This window comes from Staurois parvus, unplaced genomic scaffold (genome assembly GCF_062004578.1).
Source record: "Staurois parvus isolate SC_StPar_1 unplaced genomic scaffold, SC_StPar_1.0 ptg000232l, whole genome shotgun sequence".
In the NCBI taxonomy this organism is placed as follows: Eukaryota; Metazoa; Chordata; class Amphibia; order Anura; family Ranidae; genus Staurois; species Staurois parvus.
In genome coordinates, this window is record NW_028318028.1 from 579,264 (window position 1) to 602,546 (window position 23,283).

The 23,283-nt window shown below is 39.3% G+C and overlaps 1 protein-coding gene across 2 annotated transcripts in view; it reads right to left on the reverse strand.

The window, feature by feature from the left end:
- Nucleotides 1-2,056: 2,056 nt before the first annotated feature.
- PLEKHG2 (pleckstrin homology and RhoGEF domain containing G2) overlaps nucleotides 2,057-23,283 on the reverse strand; it is a 138,791-nt gene continuing 117,564 nt past the window's right edge. For both annotated transcript variants that reach the window (XM_089679795.1, XM_089679796.1), the window contains 6 exons: nucleotides 19,750-19,851; nucleotides 16,088-16,126; nucleotides 14,543-14,559; nucleotides 14,005-14,289; nucleotides 11,126-12,443; nucleotides 2,057-8,217 (listed from right to left, as the gene is read on the reverse strand). In XM_089679795.1, coding sequence (XP_089535921.1) covers nucleotides 5,735-8,217; nucleotides 11,126-12,443; nucleotides 14,005-14,289; nucleotides 14,543-14,559; nucleotides 16,088-16,126; nucleotides 19,750-19,851 — 4,244 coding nt within the window. In that variant the 3' untranslated portion in view covers nucleotides 2,057-5,734. The remainder of the gene's footprint in view (nucleotides 8,218-11,125; nucleotides 12,444-14,004; nucleotides 14,290-14,542; nucleotides 14,560-16,087; nucleotides 16,127-19,749; nucleotides 19,852-23,283) is intronic.

Below are 23,283 nucleotides of genomic sequence, written 5' to 3' on the forward strand. Positions count from 1 at the left end.
GTACCTAGTCTTAGAAATAATTGGAACAAAACATCATACCTGTGCTGAGAGATGAGCCATGAACAAGGGAAAAGGGTTTGCTATGATAAGGGTTTGCAGCTCGATAAGCTCTAACAGTAATGAGCTGTACGTTTCAGAAGTTAATCATCTTGCAAGATTGTATTGCTTCAATCCAACACATCCCCAACAAGGCATGAAAAAGAATGATAGGGCACCACCACCGGTTTCCAACAATAAGGGACAAAATATATGTTTTTTAGGATGGAGAGGATCGTGCTGTAACTTATAACAGCCAATCTGCTTTCATCTTCTGTTCTAGTTAGAGCAAGCTGAACTCTGGCTGGTCACAATATGTAACTTTGCACATTATTTATGAAAGTTTTGAAAGCTTTTTATTTAAGTGTAATATTGTTATACCAGGTAGAAAGGTGGAAGCCTTTGAATTCACATTCTGCAACCAAATCACAGTATGACTCACATACATAAATCCCACAAACATCTCCAATCTCCTGACTTTCAAACAACTTTCGAATCTTCACCTCACTGAAAACACTTTTATTCACACTCTCTTATTACAGCCGTAGATGTAGACAACTATCAAAATGTTGACCATGTTTTATGAAAAAATGGAAATGAAGTGAATCCATTTAACTGCAGTATATGGCATCTGTGAAATGTTGACAATATAAAGTTGGCTAAAGGCATGAGGTATTGTCTGCTGGTGTCTATGAACACCAGCAGAAGATACCAGGTGGGCAATATACCTATCTCAATTGAATTAGCAGCGGGCTATATTGAACATTTTAATCCATTCAAGACTCTTTTTCCCTTATATCAAGGCAGCTTGGAGGTGCATTGCAGCACCCCCCCCCCTTCTGGTGCTTTAGGCATAATCTTTTACTATGGCCAAAAGTATGTCAGCTGACCACCATTGCTATATAAGCTTGTTAATATCACATTCCAAAACCATGAGTATTACTATGGATTTGCCCCATCCCCTTTGCATCTATAACAGCCTCCACTCTTCTGGGAAGATTTTCTACAAGTTTTTGGACTGTGTTGGTGGGAATTTGTGCCCATTCAACCATAAGAGCATGGTCAGGTACTAATGTTGGATGAGAAGATTTGTCTCACAATTGGCACTCCAATTCATCCCAAAGTTGTTAAGGAGGTTTGAGGCCAGGGCCTTGTGCAAGCCATTCAAATTCCTCCACACCAAACCTTGTCTTTATGGAGCTTGCTTTGTGAACAGCAGTCCAGTTATGCTGGAACAGAAAAGGACCTTCCCCAAACTGTTGCTACAAGATTGGAAGATTGGAAGCACACAAAAAGTCTTAGTTGTAGCATTAACAGTACCCTTCACTAGAAATACTTGAATGCATTAGATGGGGTGCACACATATATTTTTAGCCATATAATGTATACAATGTACATGCTCAGGCTATCTGATCATTTGTAATTATGCACTATCCTGTGAAACAAAAATTGTAGAAAGTTGGATCATGCCTTCACATTTAACATCTAAGGCTACCTTAAAGTAAACTTTGCCTATACAAAGCAAAGCAGTAGGTTCACTTAATTCAGACCTCAGCAGCTGCTTATATTTACTTTTGTTTGGTCCCTATGTTCTTGCTTGAATGGACTGCACCAGTACTGCAGGGGCAATGTCCCATTCAAGTCTATGGGATGTTAGCATGCAAGCAGCCTGGTCCTAGACTTTTACTGGTCAAGCTGCAGACAAGACGGGAAGCCGTAGCCACCAGAGGAGGTAAGGACTTTGAAGGGGAAGGACAAGGAGGATAGGGGATGGGGATACAGATTATTGTAATAAGGGGGCTAGGGAGAGGGGAAGTAATTTGTCAGCTTGTTCTTTAAGTGATTGTAATAGAGTATTTTGGTCAAACACTGGCAGAGTAGTTCTAATACAATCAAAAGCCACAGGCCTCTAAAAATTGTATAAGGTTTGAATGTTTTTTTTTTTAGCATTGAATATCTGTTTCTCCTTTAAAAGAAGAATCCTAAAGCCTGAATAAAAATTACTATGATATACTATAACAATTATTAATTGAAAAAACATTTATTTTTTTTTATGTAGGTTTCCAAATGCAATCTGCCCCCCCCAATACATTTTACACGTCATCCCTCTTTGGGTAAAAAAACTCCCTTTCACTTACCCAAATCTGTGGTCATATGATATATATTCTACATTCCTCAGTGCAGAATGCTAGGGTCCTTCTTGGGTTGCCCATGTCTCTGCCAGGGTGACCTGTACATTTCCCATTGACTGTCCTGTATCAGGGTTCTCTTAGGTCCCTTTCACATGGGGTGGATTCTGTTGAGATCAGTGGGGATCTGTGCGCTGATCCCCTGCTGAATGAAGCAGAGCAGGAAAATTACAAATCTGCTCAGTATCTATATAGAGGATATGAGCAGAGCCCACTCTGTTCTCTGGGCAGCTGGGAGCAAACAGACTCCATTTCCACCGAACTACCTGTGATCCACTCTGCCTAAACAGACGAGGATGTAGTCCTTTCCCATTTTTTTTTTTAAACAGGCTTGATCAGACTCAGAAGTAGGTGGGTGTAAAAGTCCACGTACACCCACCTATTCATAGGAATGAGTGGACTTTGACCAGGTTCGCCTGAAAAACTGACAGGCGGAACTGATTGGAATGCCAGTTTGAAAAGGGCCTTAGGCTGCAGAAGACTGCAGTGGCAGGATGATGTCACTTGGGGAACCAGTCAAGGGAGGGCATACACTGCAGCACTGGATCATTGGTCTCCACTCCCGGAAGAAGCACCAGGATGGGACAAATCACAGCAGATTCAGTTAAGCAAAAAATGTGTAAATAGATTTTTAAAAAAGTGAATGGATGGGAATTAGTATGAAGAGGGGTACAATATTTGCCTGGATATGGGCTTTGAGTTTATAAACCATCTGACTTTATTGTTGAAACAATCAAATCAGCATACTAAGAAGTAGTGTTCAAAGTACGATAGCTCACAGCAACCAATTAGATTGCATCTTTCAGTAACCTGACTAACCTAAAAGTTAAGTAAAAATCTTACTGGGATGCTTGCAGTTTGCATACCATCACTGCTGTTTCACCATCTTATTTACTATAGGATCAGGTATGTTCCTTAATAAGTTCTACATGCATTCTGTAAATATAAACAGGTTTTATTGATGCTCATTAGGATTACTGCCAAAATGCTTTTAAAGTGGAACTTCACTTTCTCAATCAAGATGGACTATTTTTAATCCTTATACTGCTAGCATTAGTAAATAGATAAAGAACCGGTATATTATATTTACTTGTTTTAAACTTTTTTGTTACATTTCTTCAGTTACTTCCTGGTTTCCATGCCTAAGCAAATCATGTCATACGTCCCAGGAGTCTTCAGGAGGGGAGGGAGGGTTCTCAGCTCTGCCAATGCCTGAGCTAAGGGCAGATGGGTTCCAGTAAGTAAATACTAAATTAATCATCTGCCCTTACTTGAGATGGCCACTGCCAGAAATACCAGGGGGTGTTTTTCAAAATTATTTCTCAGCAAGGTAAAGCATGGAGACATGGATGGATGGGGGAGTTTGCTTTGAATACTAACAATGAATTAAATAGCATTTTTGGTTTGTGGTGCTCAGATGCAGTGCAGTTCCACTTTAAATATTTGATCAAGGCCATCTGATTGTCTTGCAGTATTTGCTTAATAATATGTTTGTTAATCCTTTCATTAAAGTGATTCTAAAGGTTTGTTTGTTTTGTTTTATTTTTTAAATAACAAGCATGCCATACTTACCTGCTCTGTGCAATGGTTTTGCACAGAGCAGCCCCGATCCTTTTCTTCTTGGGTCCCCCCCCCCCCCCCGCAGCACTCCTGGCTCTTTCCCCTTAACCAGTGCCCCCAAAAGCAAGCTGCTTGCTTATTGGATCACTGGTGATTGTTCTCTCTTAAGCCCTGCTCTATGCACGCATAGGATACATAGAGCTGTGGCACTGCCCTGTCCCCCACTATCACCTCAATGGCTTGCTGACTGTGATTGACAACTGTGGGAGCCAATGGTTTCCACTGTGTCTCAGCCAATAAGGAGAGAGAGACCTGAGGCATCCGAGGCTCCTGTGCACATCGCTGGATGATCAGGCTCAGGTGAGTATAAGGAAGGGGCTGTAGGGGGAGCAGCACACAGAAGATGTGACGGGAGTGACTTTTGGGGGTGGGGGGACCCCTGTATCAGCTCCTCATGTTCCTCTTATGTGTGGGCACCCTGTGCCTGTTAGGGGTGCAGGGTGATCTGTCCTAATATTGTGTGTCTTGGTTTGGTGAAGTGTGGGGGTTGTTCATTGTTTAATGCCATGTGGTTGTCCCATTGTTCTATTGTGTGTCTGGCTTGGGAGCAAACTATTAAGGGTTGTATGTGTTTGTGTATTGGCTTGGTGGGGGGTGTCTGCTGATGTCTCTGGTTGCTATATTTGGTTTGCCACACCCTGTGTCCATATGTAGGGAGGTGGGTTGTTCCCTTGAATGTATATATCTTGTGTTTGTGTTAAAATAAAGCAGTTGACTTCCTGTCTTAAGAAGAGCCTGGTCCTGTTTTATTTCCTTTATGGTCAGGGTGTTGTCTGGCAATCTGTGTTCGGACAGGAAAGCGAGAGTATAACGGAAATACCCAAGTGTGGTCTGGGTCCGGTTCCGTTACAGAAGGTTTTTTACCTTCATGCATAGAATGCATAGAATGCATCAAGGTAAACAACTTTCTGTCTTTACAACCACTATGATTTTTAATATATTTCTGAATAAGATCTGTCATTAAAAAGATAACATATTTTGATTTGCTTAAAAGCACCTTGATATCTTTGATTGTAGGGGCATAACAAAGAAAGCTGATCACTTATAAAAGCCATCAGTTTTTTGGTTATAAGATTATTAGCAGTATTGTAGTAACTGGTAATCTAATTTTGCTAATAATCAATTACAATAATTTGTTAACTTTTCAGTATGATGAGAACATTTTAAAGAGAGATTAAAGTGTAGGTATAGCCTAAACCTTTACATTTTTGGATAGAGTAGGGAAGAGTTAGGACCCCTGTCAAGCTTTTACTGATATCTGTCCGCCCACTCGGATGATTTACCTTGGTGACCACTGTCATAGAGACAGAAAGGGATGGGAAAGCCAACATTTTGCAGTTGTCCCCAGAATATTGTGATGGCAGTACACAACCAACTTAATTTTATCAAACACTGTTCTGCAAAAGTTGCCTATCACTACTTTGTCCTGTGTGACAACACAGATGTGGTAAAGCCTAAGCTTATTTCATCATGGCCTCAATCTGAAGCATCAAGTCCTCAACCAAAGCGGACGGAGGTTTTTTGTATTTTTTTTTGTTTTTGTTTTTTTTTTTTTTACAGTTGGTCAAACCATTTTTTTTTATATCTTACATTAAAAATACATTGACCATTGTGTCTTTGGTGCAAATTGTTCATGGTAAGTGCAATATCAATGAACCTATAACTACTGAAATTTTGGCTAACAATCATGGTGTTTGCCATTTTGGCACATTGTCATCAAGTTCTACATAGAAAAAAGTGCACTTGGACATACTGCTGTGTCTTATCTTTGGCATATATTATTGTTCTGTTCTGAGAATTTGTTTTTTCAACTTTAAATTCTCAGTCTACAGCAAGGTTTGGAAAGGTGGCATTGACATATGTATCTCGCCCGTATTTTCTCCTACAATTCACAGATTCATTTTATTTTCTAAGGTGCTTCCGTTAATGTTGATCTTCCGTGAGGTGGGGTATTCTGGTGCTTGTAACAGGGGGTGCGTAAGACTCACCTGAGCATTGCTGAAAGAGGCTATTCTACCACTACCACCAATCTGTATGTTAACAGTGGTGGAGTAACTTGCCTTTAAAGTGGTTTTGTCCTTTGTGTCAGCACAGTCCCATTTCTCCATGCTCTCACATGGTTTTATTGTTTCATTATGTTCTATAGTTGGAGAATGTGAGGGAGCTGACAATAAGGGGGATGCAATTTTGGACAATAAGTTTGGTGCTTCATCCAGAGATTTGCATTGTCTGAATGGTGTTGGCGATCTCAGATCATACTTCCTTTCATGATTGATGGATTTCTGTGTCTTAAAGGGTCCATACTTTGTGCGCAGCTCCTGAACATCAGGCCAGTGGATGCTGGTTAGCTCATGAGTACTAATCCCAGGGCTAAGTGGACCCCCTTCTGAAGCCATACATGGGGGTGATTTGTTTGAGCACCAGAATTTGCTTTCTTCACTTGGTCCAGTTGTTGGACTAAATGCACGTGGGCTAACAGGATGGTCTCCACCACCTGGTACATTATTTCCGCAAGATTTTCTAGTATGAAATGAGAATCCAGGTGACCATGGTCGAGCAGGGGGACTTGTGCAAGTTGGAGTAGAATTGGCTGAGGAAGAAGACGACCTCTCCAGGTTACTGAATGAAAGAGGAGTAAATGCATGGGCTCTGTTGCTGGAGAAAGAGGGTATGCGGGAAGGCTTTGGACCCGTTACATTTTGACTAGGGGGAGGAGAAAACATTCTAGAACGCAGTGTTAGTGGTGATTGGACCCGTGAGTTTGGTTCAGAAGCTGTGGATGTTGGAGTTTGTTTCATAGATGGAGGGCAAGGGACTGCTATAAGGACAGCAGAACCTGGGTATATACAGACCGGCCCATCTAATACTTTATCTCCATGGCTTGCCTTTTGAGTGATAGAATGACGAAGGAATGGCTTGGGAGCACCGTCTTGTGTTAGTACAGTTTGTGTCATTTTGTAGTCAGATTGATTCATGTCTCCCTCCTTCTTGTTATCCACCCATGCTTTGCTTGTGGGGCCTCTAGGTTTGGTATCACTCAAAGGTAGCCCCGAATATAATGAATTTCTATATGGCGATGGACTACGAACAGAACACTGAAACCTTGTAAGTGAAGGCTGTGTTTCTGTGTCTGCACTTCTAGCTTTTGTCATTGGATTTCTCTTGGTAATTGACGGCTGAGACTGTGGAACATTCTTTGACAAGGCTACTGCTCTTGATAATTTTCTTTGCAAAGTTGTTGGGGAGAAGAGGCCAGGATTTGCCACAACTTTCTGCTGTTTTTTAATATGTGGCTGCAGCATCCCTTGGAACTCTTTGGCAGTTGAAGTATTACTCTTAAATGATGAGGATCGAGTTGCCATACTTAATTTCTTTGTACTGTTTGCATTTTGTTCAGATGGAATAGAAATTGTGGAGTCTAGCTGAAGCCTTTGCATGACATCCATAACAGCTGGAGAGATGCCTCTGCTTCTTGGAACCCTTGATTCAGATGGTTTACTACCAGATGCATCATGAGAGCCAACAAAATTGCCTTCAGAGCTTGAATGGGAGCCGTTTTCCAGAACTTGCAGAGGTGACTGGGATTTGTTAATTTCTTTTCTTAAACAGTGTGGCACAGTCGCACATTCTCCACTTATTGGCTCAGGTAAGCTAGTTTTATGTGTCCTATCGCAGGCAATGACTTCCGGTATATCGAGAAGCTCTGTTATGTTTGAGACCTCAACAGTCCTCTGGTACTCATCACTGCTTTGTACTAATATTCTCTCTATAGTGGGTTCAGTAGAAGCTATCTCACTGTTACTTGATGTTATTAATTCCAGTTCTCCTGGTGTTCCTAATTTGTGATCTTCTGTGGTATAATTTTCTGGTTCCCCATGAAATGTCTTTTGGCCTTCTGGCAACCTGAGTTTTTCAGATTCATTAATTTCTAAAATACTGGTTTCTTCATTGTCTGTATATTCACCACAGTTTTCAGTGAATCTTTTATGTGCTGCAGGACATGATTTCAATTCAGAAATGTTATTTTCTGTGACATGATCGAACAGACAAACAGGTGCTGGCACCAATTCAGGAACTAGATCATCAATGACTAGCAGTTCCTCTATAGGTCTGAATGCTTTGATAGAGTACTCTGGCATTTCCTTTGTTTCTTCAGGTAATGTTTCTTCTAATTCCATGACCGCCAGATGTATATCTAGTGACTTTGAGAGCGGCACCTGTTCCTTTAATGGTTGCTGAACTATTAGAGACTCCATTTTGTTCAGATCTGAAGAATTCTCACGAAGTGCAGGAAGGAAAAGGCCATTTTCTTGAATGCAATTAATGTGAAGTAAAGTTTCTCGGATCGTTAGATGCCCATACATCTGAGGTTCTAGGTGACAAAAAATAAAAACATATTCAGATTGGCGAAATATTACAGCTGGGAAAAGGCTCTTATGAGGAAGCTAAAACCAATTGCAATGTGTTCCGAAAGTGTATGTAAACTCATATTTATTTTGTTTTGGATAGAGAATGGAAAAAATAAATCCCCTTTCACATATTTATCCAGAATTTCAGAGTTGTCACTAGAACAGGAGAGGGGAAACCTTCTATACCTGTTCCAGTGACAACTGTCTCAGAGGGAATATTTCCTCACATGGAAAGATTTATTCTCACTTCCTGTTGTGTTTCTGGGACAGGAAAAAATCTGAAATTAGAAGCAGACTGGGTACCATGCACAGCTGCACCAAATTTTGCACTCTCCAGTTTTAGTACCCCTATCAACCCCAATGCCTACTACTATGTTAGTCATAAAAAATGCAATTTTCATACTGTTCACTTTCTAACCAAATGCCTGTACATAAATTATCATCTTGTGGTCTCATAAGATGGTACTCTGTTGTTTGGGCTTTTAACTTTTTGTAGGAAAGGGAGATGTTGCCCCAGAAATCATGGCTGTTCCTCTAGTCCTCCTAATACATTTAGTTGGGTTTTATACCAAGCAGACCTGTAAGCTGTTTTATGTTGTTTTCCCATTATATTCCTAATGAGATTCAATTGGGTATTGAAAAAACACCACAGCTAAGCCCAGTATACCATTGGGAAGTGGGTGGGTGAAGCCTTCCATTCATTATCAGTGAATTTTTATGTGACGTTTCTCCCAGAATTTTAGGAGCTGCAACTTGAGTGCTAGAATGTTGCAACACTGTTATATGCGGGTGCTGATACTTTCAGTTTCTGAGGTTGTTATTGACATAATAGTTCCAGTGAAAGGTCATTTTTCACAGTTACATATTATGGGGTAATTTAGTCTAAGTATCAAGGTTTTGACTTCAGCGCTAGAATATCCCAACACTGTTATATGTGAGTGCTGATACTTTCAGTTCATAAAGTTAGTATTGGCATGATAATTCAGGTATAAATCCATTTTTACAGTTGCATATTATGAGTAAAATTAGTCTAGAGTTCGGCTTAGTTAGGTGTTAGGTTAGGTTAACTGTATAGGGATCATTTTCAGGGTTGAGTGCATCAAGTGGCATAGTCATTAAACATTTGACAGACAGATGGGAGCTTGTACCAAACGTCAGGGAAAATCATATGCCTGGAACATAGCAAATTGTTTATTAACCACTTCCTGTCCGGACACTTTTACCCCCTTCCTGTCCAGGGCAATTTTCAGCTTTCAGCACTATCACACTTTGAATGACAATTGCACGATCATGCGATACTGTACCCATATGAATTTTTTACCATTTTTTTGAGACAGATAAAGCTTTATTTTGGTGGTATTTATTCACCGCTGGGATTTTTATTTTTTTTACTATGTAAATGAAAAAGTCTAAAACATTTGAAAAAAAGTGTTTTTTTTTTTATAAAATTTTGCAAATAAATAATATTTCATCATAAATCTTGGCCAAAATTTATTCCGTTATTTTTTTAGTAAAAAAAAAAAAATCCAAATTAGTTTATAACCAAAAATTATAATTTTTAAACATTTTTTTTACATTTTTATTTTATTTTTTTTATATTATTATTTTTTTTTTTACATACTGTCACCCTAGCAGTACAGTGTCACCATGGTGACACTGTACTACTTGTGGGGGGTGATGAAGATTTTTTTTTTTTACACTGATTGCTTTTACACCCATATAGGATGTAAAAGCAATCATTTCTCTTTCTCTGTCTACATTCTTGCAGTCATTGAGAAGTACTGAGTGAGCTGTGATTGGTCACAGCTTGTCACATGGTACAAGGCTGTTGTGAATAGCCTTGTACCATGTGACCTCTGTGATCATTCACAGATTTCACACGTAGTAAGCAATGATGTCACAAGTGACATCTTGCTTACTACTTTGCATGTGATCACTGATTCGCCAATCAGTGATCACATGATCGGGACCTCGTACAGATGTTCCGTCCGACGATCGGTGTTTCACTGTGTCCGGAGGACACAGCGGGCACCGGATCGCGGTGGTGCGCGCTCCCAGGGAGCGCGCACAGCTAGAAAAGGCGGGTGCCGTTTAGGAACAGCAACCCGCCCCTGGACTGCCACCACCCTGCCGTTTATAAACAGCAGGCGGATGGCAAGAGGTTAAAGAAGTATGCAATGAAGGGTTCTTTAGATAGTGATAATGTAATCATGTAATAATAGTAGCCTTCTGAAGTAATCAATTAGCCAGGGCATTTAATTTTAACATTTTTAAATGGATGAAAGATTTACTCAAAATGTTAGGGGATTAATTTTGGAGGCTAGGGAGAAGAACAGCTGAAGTGGTAGAGTGATAATTAAGGAGGGACATTGATGGTTTTTCTAAACGTTACACATGTTTTTGGCACCAGAAAACCCCCGCTTAAATGTCCTCCACCAAACATACCTCATCTTTCTTATGGCTTTTAAGGTTTAAGCAGGACACCAAGGTGGTGACCTGTAAAAGGGCTCAACAAGGTGCTGGTAGGTTTGCATTCAAGCTGAACCAAAAGTCAGGAACCATTGACACATACTAAAACATATTTTTCTGATTTTCTGAGGTTTTTATTAACATAGTTTAAGTCTAAATCATAGCATCACATAGAAGTTATATCTGTAACCTAGGTTACATTATTAAAAACTTTGAAGGGGCAGAAAGACGCTGGTGTATGGAGATGTTTCTTACACTCCTTCCCTTATATATTAACTTTGAAATTGTGTATAATTTTCACAATGAAATAAACATCTCTGGGTAGCCATGGTTTTCATTGACTATACATAAGATTTTCTTTTCTCTATAGAAAATGTAATAAGAGCCTTATGCTGTTCTTACCTGTTTTGTGTCTTTCGCCCGTTCGCTCTTCTACAAACTGAGGAAGGGTCTTCACAGTTGCCTTATTCTGAGTTGTTGTCCTCTTGTTTTCTCCATTCTTCTTCTGCGTCTTCATCCTGCCAATTTTTTCACCGTACATTTTGGCAAGCAGCTGCACCTTATTAATTATTTTCTCTGAGTTCTCGATTAGGCATAAGTCATCTGTCTCATATAAGCTCATACCCGAAGGGTTATTGGTGTCATTTGTGAAGCAGGCAAGCTCTGTTTTGATATGGCTCTGCTGCTTGCCTACATTTTCTTCAACATTATTTTTCTGCTGCTCTTTCCCTGTTTCTCTCTTTAAAGAACACTCTTTTGGCAGTTGACCTACATGTTCTAGATCAGACTCCTCAACGATAACCAGTTCTCCGCCTTTTTCTATCAGCTGTTTTCTCTGAGACTTTGTTCTTTTCAAAACCCGTCCAGTATCTGGCATATTTGGTTTTTCCTTTTCTTTCCAAGCTTTACGTATTTCAGCACAGGACTTGTACTCCAGTTCTTGCTCTGTGGAAACCTTGTTTATTTCTTGATCAGCTGTGGCTTCTTTAGATGTAAGACATGGTGGTTTCCTATGACAATCTATTTGTCTGCCCTCTGAGATAAGTCCATTGGTCCGGCAGATAACCTTTTCTCGATCCTTCTTTACCTCCTGTTGCATTATGTAATTAAATCTTAAGATTGAGTCTTTTACTACACCAGTGGGGATGTAGGAAATGCTGTCCTCTTTGCTGAGGTATGAGGCTCCAGCATCTGCTGTTTCATAGTAGTTTTTGATCCTTTCAATCAGCAGTCGGTCATCTGGGGTCAGAGTTGAGTCTCTCTTAGTTTTTGTGTTTCTGTCTTTTTTTTCTGGAGCCTGATCATGGTTCTCTGTATCGTTTTCGACAGCCACCTCCCATTCTTCAACCTTGTCCTTGAGCACAGGAGATACATCTGTACCTTCTCCTGGGCAATCGGAATCATGTTCCTTTTTGCAGGCATCCTTTCTACTGGCATTGTGGCCAGTCTCTTCTTTCTTTTGCTCTTCCAATTTGTCATAATTTGATTCCCTGTTCTCTTTCTTCTGCAAGTCTTCGTCTGAAGAACCAATGCAAAAAGGAACTTCAGGAACTTCTGAACATGGTTCTTGATTCCTCAGCTCATCCACAGAGTCAGAGACTGCCAAGTCACCACTAGAAAAAACATCCTGTGTATCATCAATGGAAGTAGAACCAGTCCTCTCAGTCTCACCAAGGTTTTCTACAGACTCCAGCTGACTGATTTCACAGACTGTAGACTCCTAGCACAAAGGAAAAAAAGTATTGTCAAGATTTACAATGTCTGTTTAATATAGAGGTTACCTTAATATTATTATTATACAGGATTTATATAGCGCCAACAGTTTGCGCAGCGCTTTACAATATAAGGGAGACAGTACAATTACAATACATTTCAGTACAGAAGGAATAGGAGGGCCCGACTCGTGGAGCTTACAATCTAAAGGAAGGGGGAGGTGATACAAAAGGTGATAGCTGCGGGGAATGATAATATTTATAAAAAACTATACAGGCATTGTACACATGGGCATTTACAGTAGTACAGGAACTGATTACCTGCAGAAGGCTACCTTTACAAAGTGTATTGAGATTAACAACTGCTCAGCAAAGAACTTACAGCAACATCCAAATGTTCCTTATTAGTTTGGGATAGAATGGGTATAAATTAGGATGTGTGTCATTTTTTAATTGCTATCTGTGCCCCCATATGGGAGCTCTTCCCACTTCCTATCTATTTGGGTGTCAGACAGGGTAGGAAGTAAGGAGAAATCACTCAATGGTGACACAAACAGTAAAAATAACTTTTCTAGTAGAGTGAGAAAGGACTTTATTTCTGTCAGTGTCAGCATCAATGAGATTTTCCCTCACTTCCTGTCCATGTAATAGATGTCAGAACAGGAAGAAGAATTTTCTTCATACAGACAGTATTTCAAATGTGACAGAAAATATCAGTGTTGACAAAGACAGCATTTACAACTTCAAAGAAGTCCCAATCCTCTATCACTATTCCATTTTTTTTCCGAACCTGTGCTTTAAAGTGGAATTTTTACCCCTAACAACTTATGTTGTTTTGCTAGGAACATACATTTCACAATAATAATTATGCTACAAAAATCAGTGTGTACAGTAAATTGCCTCCAGAATTGTTCCTGTTTCTTCTAGATGGAGGCTGCCATTATGCTGAAGCCCAGAGCCCCTGAACTGTCAGCAGACCATCCTGTACAAATTCGGCACAGTGCCAAAATGAGAGCAAATGAGCATGTGCAGAGGAGGGTGAGACAGTGTATTACTGGATTTTAAACACTATAGGCACTTATTTGTATTGTTTTAAATAGCTTTTCCTGCAAAAGGGGCCAGCATGAAGTGATATAGCAGGACTTCATTTTCAGGACTTCCACTTTAATTTATCAAAAGCAATGATGCCTACAGCATGATGCAGTTGCTTTAAAGGATCTCTCACAACAGAGCACTGAATGAGAATCTTGTGCAGATAATTTTGTAAGCAGGGTGACATATATTCTTTTTCATATTGCCCTTCACTAAATCATCACAGGTTGAGAGTTGTGGAAATACCATTGTTGCCGACATAGACATAGTAGATGGTTTATACATCAAGCAAAAGAAATGTTACCCACAGTAAGCAATCAGAGGCTCTTCATAATCTAAGCCTATTGTAGGAAAATTACACCCATACTTCAGTGTATACATTGTTTTCCTTTTCTCCAGTTTGTATTTATTCAGCCAATGAGTATCTGATGGATACATGATATAACAATTAACAAAAATTCAACTAAACAAACCTACCTCCTCCTTTACCTCTTTAGTTGCCTTTTCTGATACTGTAATTGTAGACTCAATGCTTGTAGAATCAGCTCGGAGACCTCTCTGGTTAAGTAGCTCCATTATCTCATCAGTGATGGAGAGACTTCCAGACAGAGCATCGTCTGGCAGGCAAAAGGAAGAGTCCTCCAAACTTTCCTCACAACCTTCACTTGTATCTTCCAGGATACAGGACTCCAGAGTGCATATACTGTCAGCAGACTGCAGAGAGGTGGTGGATTGAAAAAGTTCTCCTTCACTACCTGCATGCTGCAAAATAAAAGACACCCTTGAAGGAGCTTTATATATAAGCTGTAAATTTATCCAATCCCTTCTTGAACATTTGGATAATTAAATCTTTCCTTTTACCAAATATGTAAACATAGTGGAACCTTTGTAATCTGCTCCATATAGAAAAAATGTTTGGGGTATTGATATATTATAAGCACCTTTTTTTAAAACGTGTTATTTGATACACTACTTTCCAGTAAAAAAAAAACCCCAAAACAAAACATATACTAACCTTCATCTGTGACAAACCTAAAAGAAACAGATAAGCAGACTGTTAAAATAGCTAATTGCTGTTTAATACCCTAGTGCAATTTTTATAGGTTTTCAGGAATAAATGCAGTATGATTAAGATTCTCGTATAGGATACATTAAAGAATATGTAAACCCAACATTTCATATTCCTGATATGTGCCTGCTGTACCTTGTACTTTTATTAAAAAGTATCCTGTACTTTTTGTATTGCTTTCTTTGTGTGAAATCCCTGGTGTTCTGATTCGGTGGGAGGAAGATTTGAAGGCTTACAGGTCTACTCTGGACTGGCAAACCGCTGCTTCCTCCACTGCTTCCTGCATTATTAATGTTACCACTCTGGAATCCGCTAATAAAGTGATGATGGTACATGGTCCCTTCTAGACTAGCCCATATTATCCTGGTGATGTCATTCATATTTGGTGGACCTGCTCTATGTTGGGCCGTTTTTGGTCCTGGGTCTTTTCACTGCACCATATACTACTTGGAACACTACTTACTAAGGACCCTTGGCTGGCTCTCCTGCATTTTAAACCCCCTGAACATTACCAAGTGCTAATTCAGATTGGTCCACTTTGTTCTGTTAGCCTCTAAGCTTACAATCTCTAAAGCGTGGAAGAAGCAATTTACCCTTTTTTCAGAAGTTGAATCTCACCTGGATGGCATTTTTATTATTGAACAACTGACTAGTATTCTTACTAATACTCATGCCAAATTTCTTAAAATTTGGAGCACCTGGCTCGCATACCGAGACCCACTGATTCCTTTGGCTAATCTGGCAGTTGCATAAGAGGCCTCCCAGTGGGCCAGACACATCCTGCATCACATACACCTTTTTTTTTCTCCTCTGCCCTCTCTCCATATATCCCTTCCCTTTTTATCATTAATATTATTATTATACAGGATTTATATAGTGCCAACAGTTTGCACAGCGCTTTACAAAATGAAGGCAGACATTCTACTACTAACCTTCTTGGTTACCCTTACACTAACCCTCCCAATAATTCTACCACTAAGCTTCTCAGTTACCCTTACACTAACCTTCCCAATAATTCTACCACTAACCTTCTCAGTTACCCTTACACTAACTTTCCCAGTAATTCTACTACTAACCTTCTCCTTTACCCTTACACTAACCCTACCAGTAAATCTTCATACTAACCAGCACATTTTTAACTCCTTTAATAACAAGATACATTCCTAACTCCTCAACTTTCCCGTGCCAACTTTCCTTTGTATCGACAGATACCAGTGCCTGTGCCAGTATCGCAAAATAATCTATTGTTCCAATATGTATAGATATCCACTGGTGAACATTTATAAAACCCAATTACGGGTCACATTCACCGTATTTATAATGCAGCCAACGTGCACTCGGTAATTTTTAACAGCTATTGTGCGGCCAGCTAAAGCTTCCCATAGATCTGAATTTGTATTTGCTAAACAGAAACTCACAGAGCTATGACAACAATGAAAGGTATGCAGCGCTAAATGGGTTCACAGAGCTATGTGCTCCCATATTACTTACCACTGTGTTCAAACTGAGCCTGGAGTTCTTTGGCTGGCTCTGAAAAAGGACAGGGCACTAAGTTAGAAAATAATAAACATGACTGTGCTCAGTGCTAGTATTTTATGTTACACCTGAAGAAGCCCCATGGAGCAATACAGTGTTGTGCAAAAATTTTTGGCACGTGTGAAAAAATGATGTAAAGTGAGAATGCTTTGAAAAATAGTGCAGTAAATAATTTTTATTTATCAGTTAACAGCCTGCAAAGTGCACAAACAGGAAAACCTAAATCAAATTAATATTTACTGTCTTTAAAACAGCATTGGTTCTAGCAGGTACACTTGTACACAGTTAAGCCCCATTCACAGCTGAGTTTTTCTTAGCGCTAAGCTCCAAAACAATCCACATCCAAAATCCAAATTTATTTCAGTGGGGGTTCACATATGAGCACTCAAGTGTCTGTAGCTTGATGCCTGGCACTCCAAAAGATCATTTTGAAGAAGCGTTGACCCCATAAACTTGAATGGGAATGCCTGAAAATGAGGAAACAAGCGTTTTTGCAAAATTGGCGTTTTTCAGGCATGTTTTAGCTTGTAAGGACTAGTCTCTGACTTTAGTGCTTTCTGTTGGCTAAAACATAAATGCCTGAAGCTTAATTACATGTGTAAAATGCTTGAAATATGATTCTAAAATGCTTGTACACGCAAAAGTGTGCAAAATGTTGTAAATGGCTCCGCTCAGATGCAGCCTTTAAGCAAAATTTAACCCATAACAACTTGAAAAAAAATAAGGTTCCTTAGGAAGGAACATACATTCCACATTAATAATTATGCTACCAAAATTAGTGTGTGCTGTAATTTGCCTCCAGCATTGCTCCTGTTTCTTCTTGCTGGAGGCTGCCATTTTGCTGAAGCCCAGAGCCTCAGAACAGAAGTAAATCTTTAGGCTGTCGTCCTCAGATCAGCCTCTACATTTGTGGTACAGTGCCAAAAAATAGAGAGCAACTGAGCATGTGCAGAGCAGGGTGAGATAGTGTATTACTGGATTTTAAATAGTGTACGCACCTATTTTTAATGTTTTACATAGCTACAGTGGATAAAAAAGGTCTACACACCCCTGTTAAAATGCCAGGTTTCTGTGATGTAAAAAAATGAGACAAAGATAAATCATTTCAGAACTTTTTCCACCTTTTAATGTGACCTATAAACTGTACAACTCAATTGAAAAACAAGCTGAAATCTTTTAGGGAGGGGAAGTAAACATAACAAACTAAAATAATGTGGTTGCATAAGTGTGCACACCCTCTTATAACTGGGGATGTAGCTGTGTTCAGGAATTAAGCAATCACATTAAAAATCATGTTAAATAGGAGTCAGTATACACCTGCCATCATTTAAAGTGCCTCTGATTAACCCCAAATAAAGTTCAGCTGTTCTAGTAGGTCTTTCCTGCCATTTTCGTAGTCGCATCATACAGCAAAAGCCATGGTCCGCAGAGAGCTTGCAAAGCATCAGAGGGATCTCATTGTTAAAAGGTATCAGTCAGGAGAAGGGTACAAAAGAATTTCAGAGGAATTAGATATACCATGGATCCCAGTGAAGACAGTCATCATCAAGTGGAGAAAATATGGCACAACAGTGACATTACCAAGAACTTGATGTCCCTCCAAAAGTGATGAAAAGGTGAGAAGAAAACTGGCCTGAGAGGCTGCCAAGAGGCCTACAGCAACATTAACCACTTGCCCTCCTTAGGATTTACCCCCCTTCCTGACCAGGCCATTTTATGCATTACGGCGCTGCATTACTTTAACTGACAATTGAGCAGTCATGCCACGCTGCACCCAAATAAAAATGATGTCCTTTTATGAGCTTTCTTTTGGTGGTATTCGATCGCCTGTGCGTATTTTAGTTCTGCGCTATAAAAAAAAAAAGACTGAAAATTTTGAGAAAAAAAACAATATTTTTTACTTTTTGCTATTGGAACATGTCCAGTAAAAAAATTTAAAAAATCTAATTTTGTCATACATTTAGGCCAAAATGTATTCTGCGACATCTTTGCTAAAAAAAAAAAAAATCCCAATACGTGTAAATTAATTGGTTTATGTGAAAGTTATAGCGTTTACAAACAGCGGTATGTATACTGGGATTTTATTTTATTTTTTTAATTTTTATTAATAATGGCAGCATCAGCGACTTAAAGGGGACTGCGGCAGACATTCTGACACTGGGGGGGAACTGACTTGGTGTCACTGACATCCCCAGAGACACCAATACAGAGATCAGTGCTAAAAAAATCACTGACACTGTACTAATGGCACTTGGCAGGAAAGGGTTAACATGAGGAATGATCAAAGGGTTAACTGTGTGCTGGGAGTGTTTTACTGGGGGGCGGTGTGTGTTTCACTGTAATCACACTGCTCTGGATGGCTGTGCCCGGAAATACAAAATCACGTATATATACGTAATTTTGCGCACCCATGCCACCATGTAGCAGTATTTATGTTATAGGGTGGTGGGGATGTGATTAAAGGAACTGCAGGAATATCTGGCAAGTACTGACTGTGTGATACATGTGCAAACAATCTCCTGTATTCTTCCTAGGTCTGGGCTATGGGGTAGAGTGGCAAGACGGAAGCCTTTTCTTACGTAGAAAAACATCCAAGCCCGGCTAAATTTTGCAAAAACATATCTGAAGTCTACCAAAAGCATGTGTGAAAATGTGTTTTGGTATGATGAAACCAAGGTTGAACTTTTTGACCATAATTCCAAAAGATATGTTTGGTGCAAAAGCAACACTGCACATCACCAAAAGAACACCATACCCACAGTGAAGCATGGTGGTGGCAGCATCATGCTTTGGGGCTGTTTTTCTTCAGCTGGAACTGGGGCCTTAGTCAAGGTAACGGGAATTATGAATAGTTCCAAATACCAGTCAATATTGGCACAAAACCTTCAGGCTTCTGCTAGAAAGCTGAACATGAAGAGGAACTTCATCTCTCAGCATGACAACGACCCAAAGCATACATCCAAATCAACAAAGGAATGGCTTCACCAAAAGAAGATTAAAGTTTTGGAATTGCCCAGCCAGAGTCCAGACCTGAATACGATCGAAAATCTGTGGGGTGATCTGTAGAGGGCTGTGTACAGGAGATGCCCTCACAATCTGACAGATTTGGAGTGTTTTTACAAGGAAGAGTGGGCAAATAACATGTAGATGAGTAGGACACGTACAAGGAAAAGCCCTGCTCTACTAACAAGGTGGGGTCGCTGGTGACAGTTTACTGTAAAAAAAACAATAATGTACACCTATACACACTGTAAATTACAAGATACTATAACCAAGAAGGTTATGATAACAACAGATAAAATCAACCAAAAAGCCCTCCACTGAAGCAGTGAGTAGCACAGTAGAGCATATTTAGAACAAAGGTCCATAATATTAGGTTGTATCTGTGCTATACACCTTCAGTCCCGTATGTACAGTCAATAAAGTGCAAATGATTTACATGGCTTTATCCATTGCCCGACCTTGGGTAGGAAGTAAGGACTGGATTGGTCTACATCTGAGATCTAAACTTTTTCTATTTTCGGGGGGGATGTGGTATAATATCATAGGGTTTTATTTATATGTGGACTTACTCTTAAATCATTATATCTATGTATCCAGCAATCCGCACTACTTACCAGACAATCTGCGGCCTCGTCTTGGTTGGGAGCTGCTGCCAAGACTTTGGAGAGTGAAAGATTTCTTGTTTTTTCCTGGGCTACACATGTACTGAGGAGGTTCTGAGAAAAAAAAAACACACCAGTAGATTAAAACAAACTAATTTTATTATTATGTCTATTTTATTATTATGTATTTTATGTAGATATGTGCAGAACAAAAAAATTTGTATCGTTACAATTCGTTAAGTTACTAATTTTGTTTAGTTGCATACATAACAAAATTTGTTCCATTTAGTTTCATTTTGTTTATTCATTTTCAACCGGATTCGAAATTTTCCAATGGATTCAAAGTATTCGGATTCGACTTTGGATCAAAAAATTTGAATCAATCCAAATTCATTGTGAATAATAGCTGGTTTTATTCTATTCAAATTTCTAAGTCAAATTTCAGAAGACGCCTAAACTCTGTCTATTCTATTATGTTCTATTTTACTCTTCTTTTATATTCTATTCTATTTTATTCACTTATTTTCTAATCTATTATATTCTTTTCTGTTCTATTCTGTTTTACTGTATTCTTTTGGATTCTATTCTGTTTTATACTGGTTTTTATTAATTCGAATTTTGGAAGATGGTTATATTCTAATACACACAATCTTTGAAGAAAATCAGCAAAAGAAAGCAACATATTTACATTTCAAATTTGTTTTCAAATTCAATTTCATCAGATTAGTTTAAATTTGTTACTATTGTAATTCAGACATACAGATACATCCAAATCTCCGAATAACAAATTTTTTTTTCGAATTTTGTTTCGGAACAAAAGGAACCACACACGTCTAAAATTATTAATATATTCTTCAGAATCATACTTTTCATCCAAAGAAAAAAGTAACTTTAACGGCTACCTGTGGTGTAAATCTGAACAGGTACAAGGCACCTTCTTCTGACTGATAACCAACTTCATTATTTTACCACAGCCAAATTTATCTTTGGGGAAACTAGGCCTGTAGGCACTTTTTCTGGCACCTACTCCAATCCTACAGGCGGATTCCTACCATTCCTAAAATTTCACTGACACAAGACCTGGTTAGGTGGAAGAGCCGATGCAGATTGATATCAACTAGTCTTGGAATTTTTTCAGTTTAGAGATTGAGCCCAATAAGTAATTTTATTCATATATCTTTTCTACGGGTTTAGCTTTTGACGTGGCCATGGATGTGATTGGGTGACTTCTGTGTGGGATCTTGGGTGAACCCCCTTCGTGGAAAATCTGGTATGGGATGCTGATTGGTGATGTTGGTGGGCATTAAGAAAAGTTTTTCTGTTTTATCTATTAGTCGATTAACAACAATCGGATTTTATGTAATGTATTTATATATGATGATGTAATTCTATTGCTTTAGATATACAGTCAGGTCCATAAATATTGGGACATCAACACAATTCTAACATTTTTGGCTCTATACACCACCACAATGGATTTGAAATGAAACAAACAAGATGTGCTTTAACTGCAGACTGTCAGCTTTAATTTGAGGGTATTTACATCCAAATCAGGTGAATGGTGTAGGAATTACAACAGTTTGCATATGTGCCTCCCACTTTTTAAGGGACCAAAAGTAATGGGACAGAATAATAATCATAAATCAAACTCACTTTTTAATACTTGGTTGCAAATCCTTTGCAGTCAATTACAGCCTGAAGTGTGGCGCACAGACATCACCAGACGCTGGGTTTCATCCCTGGTGATGCTCTGCCAGGCCTCTACTGCAACTGTCTTCAGTTCCTGCTTGTTCTTGGGGTATTTTCTCTTCAGTTTTGTCTTCAGCAAGTGAAATGCATGCTCAATCGGATTCAGGTCAGGTGATTGAGTTGGCCATTGCCTAACATTCCACGTCTTTCCCTTAAAAAACTCTTTGGTTGCTTTTGTAGGATGCTTTGGGTCATTGTCCATCTGCACTGTGAAGCGGCATCCAATGAGTTCTGAAGCATTTGGCTGAATATGAGCAGATAATATTGCCTGAAACACTTCAGAATTCATCCTGCTGCTTTTGTCCGCAGTCACATCATCAATAAACACAAGAGAACCAGTTCCATTGGCAGCCATACATGCCCACGCCATGACACTACCACCACCATGCTTCACTGATGAGGTGGTATGCTTAGGATCATGAGCAGTTCCTTTCCTTCTCCATACTCTTCTCTTCCCATCATTCTGGTACAAGTTGATCTTGGTCTCATCTGTCCATAGGATGTTGTTCCAGAACTGTGAAGGCTTTTTTAGATGTCGTTTGGCAAACTCTAATCTGGCCTTCCAGTTTTTGAGGCTCACCAATGGTTTACATCTTGTGGTGAACCCTCTGTATTCACTCTGGTGAAGTCTTCTCTTGATTGTTGACTTTGACACACATACACCTACCTCCTGGAGAGTGTTCTTGATCTGGCCAACTGTTGTGAAGGGTGTTTTCTTCACCAGGGTAAGAATTCTTCGGTCATCCACCACAGTTGTTTTCCATGGTCTACCGGGTCTTTGGGTGTTGCTGAGCTCACCGTTGCGTTCTTTCTTTTTAAGAATGTTCCAAACAGTTGTTTTGGCCACGCCTAATGTTTTTGCTATCTCTCTGATGGGTTTGTTTTGTTTTTTCAGCCTAATGATAGTGACAGCTCTTTGGATCTCATCTTGAGAGTTGACAGCAACAGATTCCAAATGCAAATAACACACTTGAAATTAACTCTGGACCTTTTATCTGCTCATTGTAATTGGGATAATGAGGGAATAACACACACCTGGCCATGGTACAGCTGAGAAGCCAATTGTCCCATTACTTTTGGTCCCTTAACAAGTGGGAGGCACATATGCAAACTGTTGTAATTCCTACACCGTTCACCTGATTTGGATGTAAATACCCTCAAATTAAAGCTGACAGTCTGCAGTTAAAGCACATCTTGTTCATTTCATTTCAAATCCATTGTGGTGGTGTATAGAGCCAATAATGTTAGAATTGTGTTGATGTCCCATTATTTATGGACCTGACTGTACATATATGGATTCTCATTGCTTTCTATTGTATTTATAGAGCTCTTTCTAGCCATCTCTTTTTCTTCAGCTTACCCCTGATGAAAGACAATTGTTCTGAAATACATCGGGTACGCCAACTGAAGAAATATTCCTTCTCCTTTCTTTCCAACCATTTGAAGTAGAAAGAATTCACATTTATATCAAGCTTGTACTATATACTCAGCTACCTTATATACATTATGTTGTTTTTAATTGTATATGTTTTGTGTGATGGCTTAATGCCTTAATGCTTTGCTAAAGTCCACTGGTGGCAGACGTCACAGAGTCGCTCCAGTCTCTGGAAGGATCCCAACATTAATGTTACTGCTCTCTGCTCAGAGTGGACCAAGAACTGAGCGATCAGTTATCATGCAATTGCTCAGTTCTCAGACTTAGAGGAGGCAGGACACAGCTGCAGCAACACATTAATGCTGCAGCATGCAGGTAAGTATGTATGTTTGTTTTTTTTTTTCTAACCCCATACATCTCCT